The following is a 4,922-nucleotide window of genomic DNA, read 5'->3' on the forward strand; positions in this document are numbered from 1 at the left end:
ATATTTTAAGTAATTTTAAGTTACGCTGTAAAAAAATACACCTTAAGGAGATATAATTTAAAACATACATTTTTGATTGTTTTTCAACCATCATGTAGACTGGCTGAAATCTCCCTGTTGACCAGCACCAGTCCACGAATGACGTTTGGGAACCACTGATCAAGATCATAACAGTCAGAGAGACAGATACAGTCTTTCTTGGTGTGAAACAATATAACTTGTTCATAAGATCCTTTTGACCTATATCAACCATACAAATTTACTTTTACCCTAAGTTATTCTTAATTTTATAAGCATACGTCCACAAAGTCTGGCAGTTTCTTCATCATGCCTTCATTGCATTTAAATGTATAGTACTAGATGTACTTGTGCAGGGTCCCCAAAAGTGTTCTGTTTCAAGAGTAAATAAAACCAAAATTAAGAATAACAATTTTTTTTATTTATTGTTTTTGAAATTCGTATGTCATGCTGTGTTGTAGCCTACTCAGTGCACAATTCTTCTCATGATTCATGGCATTTGTACGTTTTACTGACATCACGAAGGTACACACTGCAACATTAAGTATCCCTTATGTGACATTATTTTAGTGTCTACTGACTGACTGACAGACAACACACTACTGTATAGTGATGCAAATGGTTAAAACAGGTGACCCCTCCACATAACCTTTGGCCCACTTTTGAGGAAACAAGTATTATTTCTTCAAAAGAATAGCTGGACCACGTACACACACACATATGAACAAATTAATCCACCCGACCTTCCGGGAATAACCTTTCTATAATTATGTTACTAGAGATGTGGGCAAGTAAACACACTTACAAAAGAAAAGAAGCTTGATTCAGATGATCTGGATAATAACCTAAGTCTATTTTCCAAATATTACTTGTAACTTACTTGTATGTAATATACATTTAGTTCCATTAAAAAACAAAATAATATTTAGTACCATATCTTAGTAATTTATACATTTTTCACTTATTGAAACACACAAATTTTGCACACTGTCACATTACACAAGCAGTATTAATTATATTATTAAGTTATCATTAAAAATGAAAAACACCAAAATGTACTTTACATTTTTTTTTCACTGGATCATTAAACTAGAGATGTTTTGCAAACGAATACATCTAATGGAGTCCTTTAATAGGATCAGGTATTGTTTACATTAGGAAAGAAACATATAAACAAGGTTCTGTGGACTGTTGCATCACACCATTTTAACTAATTACTAAAATGGACATCTCTACTAACACAAAATACACAAGTTAAGATACATCTGTCATTAATGTCTGTCACGCTATATTACCTTACCTGGTAAGAGCTAGACACAAAACTTTGGATTGCCAATAATTCTCTGGCTTTTGGTTTTGTTTAATTTTCAAGTCCTATGAACTTGATGCACTTAACGTCTACTTTCTAATGTGTACACAATTAATTGTATGTATCATTTTTTTTTAAAAGTATATATATATATATATAATAAAAAAAAAACAATTGCAAGTTCTATTCTGTCTCAGCACATATTTCTTTATATATGTTTATAATTTTATATGTACATGTTATGTAAATAAACTGTTACAATAATAATTCCTTAGAAACATTGTATTTGGCTCAAATATGAGAAAAATATGTTTAGAAAGACAACATTAAATACTAATTCATCCCTGATCTTTGACATCATTTCAGACAAAACAAAAACAAACAATTCACTGTAACAATATTACACTCATAGCACAGTAGTTACTGTAGAGTAATTACCTTAATATTTTACTAGTTACCAAATACTCATCAGTTACATTTTATTACAACTGAATGTAGTAAACTGCTCCAGAACTTGAAAATGATTTTTTAATGATCGTTCTTCTGTTTCAAAGTGAACTGTTCTACTTATTTTTGCACCTAACCTTTTCAGAGTTTCCTGGAAAATTTTTTCTTCTTTGCCAACCCACGGTCTTTGGGCACACTTAATTTGATACGGGGTTACGTGAATAATAGCCTCAATTCCTAGTTTAACGAAGTTTGAGAGAATTTTCTTATCAGTGATCCATGTGTTTGATCCCCCTGAATGTCCACCATCTAGCCAGTACATAGTTTTGATCTGTTTTACAAGACTGAAAATGTCATTATCTAAGGTTTTATCTAGTACATAAAAACTGTATAATAACTGGTTGAGTACTACTGTTCCTTTACTAAATCCAATTAGGATGATCGGAAGCTCTGTAATATTGGTTGAGGTCATTTCACAACCACTCTGATCAATATTAGTATTTGAATAACCCTTGCTATCAATGCTGTTATCTTTGTAACAAAATCCTTGACCACCATAAACTGCTTGAATTGCATTAGTTAGTAGCAGCTTCAGGTGAAGAAGTCCTTCTGTGTTGAAAGAATATTGAGGGCTTCCAACATTGTCACCCTTTACAAAGTTATCGTAACAGCTGAACGTCTTCAGCTGCATGCGACAAGGCTTTACAATGTACACTTCCCACTGGGGAAACTGTCCATGTAGGAAAGCTGCCGTGTTCTCCAGGTTCCACCTCAAATAATGTTTGTTATCTCTGTGAACTTGCATATTCTCTGGATAATCCTAAAAAAAATGAATAATTTATAATTTAATGTAGACACAAATTTTACTTAACTTAGGTCAAAAAAGGTTTCATGTGATACTAAAAAACATATAATTGAGAAACACATTTAACAAATTAGATTACCCCAAATCTTCTAATCTTGATAAAGACGAGTAGTTAAAAGTTTATCCATGAAATAGTGTTTTGATGCGGTGGTTTCTTTCTTTTGCTGTCATTTGTTAAACCCTTGTGAGTCAAAATTGTGGAATGTCTTAGTAACATAACTATATGGGTATCCATTGGACAACAGTAGCTTTTGAAGTTATATCCTGACTTCCACCTTACCATCTACACAGTTACTCCCACTCTCATACTCAGGTAGGTTTTACACTAAAAGAAAGGATCTTGAAAGAACAACAAACAGTGACAAGTTTTCACCTGTCACATCAGCATATGATTTTCAAACCTTTAAATATTTAGTTTTACATTTTCATCCTCTACTAGATCTACATTATTACTTTCTTTCATATCATTGAAGATTTTTTCAATTCCATTAAATTGACCAATAATGACCCCCCCCTGTTTATTAGCTGGTGTGCATTATATTGTTGAATAATGGGTTTAATACATTTTACTTTTTTCAATAGTGACCAGGGTATCAAGAAAGGGTATAAACTTCCAGGCATTAGCAGTATAAGTAAGTGTGAGATTTATGTCGGGGGGTGTTAATTATTAAGAAATTCAACAAATTTCAAGAGAGAAGGGAGTCCATGATTCCATGTACTGAAAATGTTGTCAATATATCTGTACCGTCTAGCTGGTTAAAGATTAGTTTCAAAATTCCACTGAGCAAGAGCTGATGATTAAAAGAAATGCATAAAAAGAGAGGCCACAACGACAGCAATATTGTTGCCCATAGTGATACCTTTGGTTTGTTTATAGAGCTGTTATTCCTACTTTCATGTGTAGAAGTAAAAACTAATAAACAGAAACTAGGATGAATATAGTTGATTCATGATGAATAGTTAGTGTCCATTAATAAAATAAGATAAAGAATAAAATGTGCATGTGCGTAAACTAATACAGTAAAACACAATATTTATTAATGCTAATTATTTAAGTAAGCTGCAAAAAATATATAAATACATTACAGGAAAAGAAGGAACAGTGTGAATCTTACACAGCATAACAAACCCTTGGATTATTTTAATAAAACTTAATTTTATAGAGAAAAACGTTTTACACTAGTATCAAGTGCCTACACAGTCACTCCCACTCTCATACTCAGGTAAGTTTTACACTAAGTTTAAATAAAGGAAAGGATTTTGAAACAATAACAAATAGTGACAAGTTTTCACCTGTCACATCACCATATGATCTTCTTTATATTTTATTTGTAGTTTGAAATAAAGATTGTATCAGTAGACTTTGACATATTAAATTTTAATGAAAAATTGTATCTGTAAATATTATTGTATCACCCACCCACCCATCTACCTACCTACCTATCTGTCTACTTACCTCTTTCTATCAAATAAGTATTTTAAATAACCAATTCACAAACACATTAATTAAAGAGAATTTAACACATTTTTTTTTTGACACATTAAAAAAGTTATTACTAAATAACCTAACCTGAACGTCTCCTCCAAAAAACACAAGTCTTCCCTGCACATCCTCCTTACCATTGGGTGGATAAAATAACACGTCATTGAATTTTGTTGGCATACCTTCTATCCCCTGCAAACGTTTAACATGTACCTTAGACAAAGTACTTGTATCTGTTACAGTTGAACTGGCTGACATCATTTTTCTTACTGAGGAAAGAATATTTCTTAGAAATAGCATGAGAAGCAGTTTTCCAATCATTTACTGTTCCCACTAGTTCCAACTCTTATTACAGAGTCAATCTTTGTGCTTGCAAAACCTGAGGGAAAACAAAACACATTTAAGAGAGTTTTTACATGATGGAGGATTGATAATATACATATTTTGTAATTATTTCCATCAAGAAGTGTAAACCGTTACAACCATTAGTGAGATTCATTAATGTTTTACATGGTTTTCTGTGACTTATTGAATAAAGAAGTGTTCCTTATTTCCTTAATTTCAACAAATATATAAGAATCATAAAAGAAAAAAAAAGGTTGCATAACATAACCAAGTTAAATAACATAACATAATGTTTTGGTCCACCTCAGCTGTTCTATTCTCTAAACTATATTGAAATAATTAAAAACAAAATCTTAGAGCCAGTCCTTATCATGCGTATACTTATCAAGCTTTTTCTTAAACTCACTTAAATTTACTGCCTCCACAACATCTGAAGGCAACCCATTCCAAAGGCC

The 4,922-nt window shown here is 31.8% G+C and overlaps 1 protein-coding gene across 1 annotated transcript in view; it reads right to left on the reverse strand.

Moving 5' to 3' along the window:
* Nucleotides 1-441: 441 nt before the first annotated feature.
* Nucleotides 442-4,922, reverse strand: part of LOC106470730 (UPF0565 protein C2orf69 homolog) — a 9,830-nt gene continuing 5,349 nt past the window's right edge. The window contains exons 2-3 of the mRNA XM_013931293.2: nucleotides 4,210-4,501; nucleotides 442-2,594 (exon numbers count right to left, since the gene is read on the reverse strand). Coding sequence (XP_013786747.1) covers nucleotides 1,800-2,594; nucleotides 4,210-4,443 — 1,029 coding nt within the window. The 5' untranslated portion in view covers nucleotides 4,444-4,501 and the 3' untranslated portion in view covers nucleotides 442-1,799. The remainder of the gene's footprint in view (nucleotides 2,595-4,209; nucleotides 4,502-4,922) is intronic.

The sequence above is a fragment of the Limulus polyphemus genome, unplaced genomic scaffold (genome assembly GCF_000517525.1).
Source record: "Limulus polyphemus unplaced genomic scaffold, Limulus_polyphemus-2.1.2 Scaffold4187, whole genome shotgun sequence".
NCBI classification, from domain to species: Eukaryota; Metazoa; Arthropoda; class Merostomata; order Xiphosura; family Limulidae; genus Limulus; species Limulus polyphemus.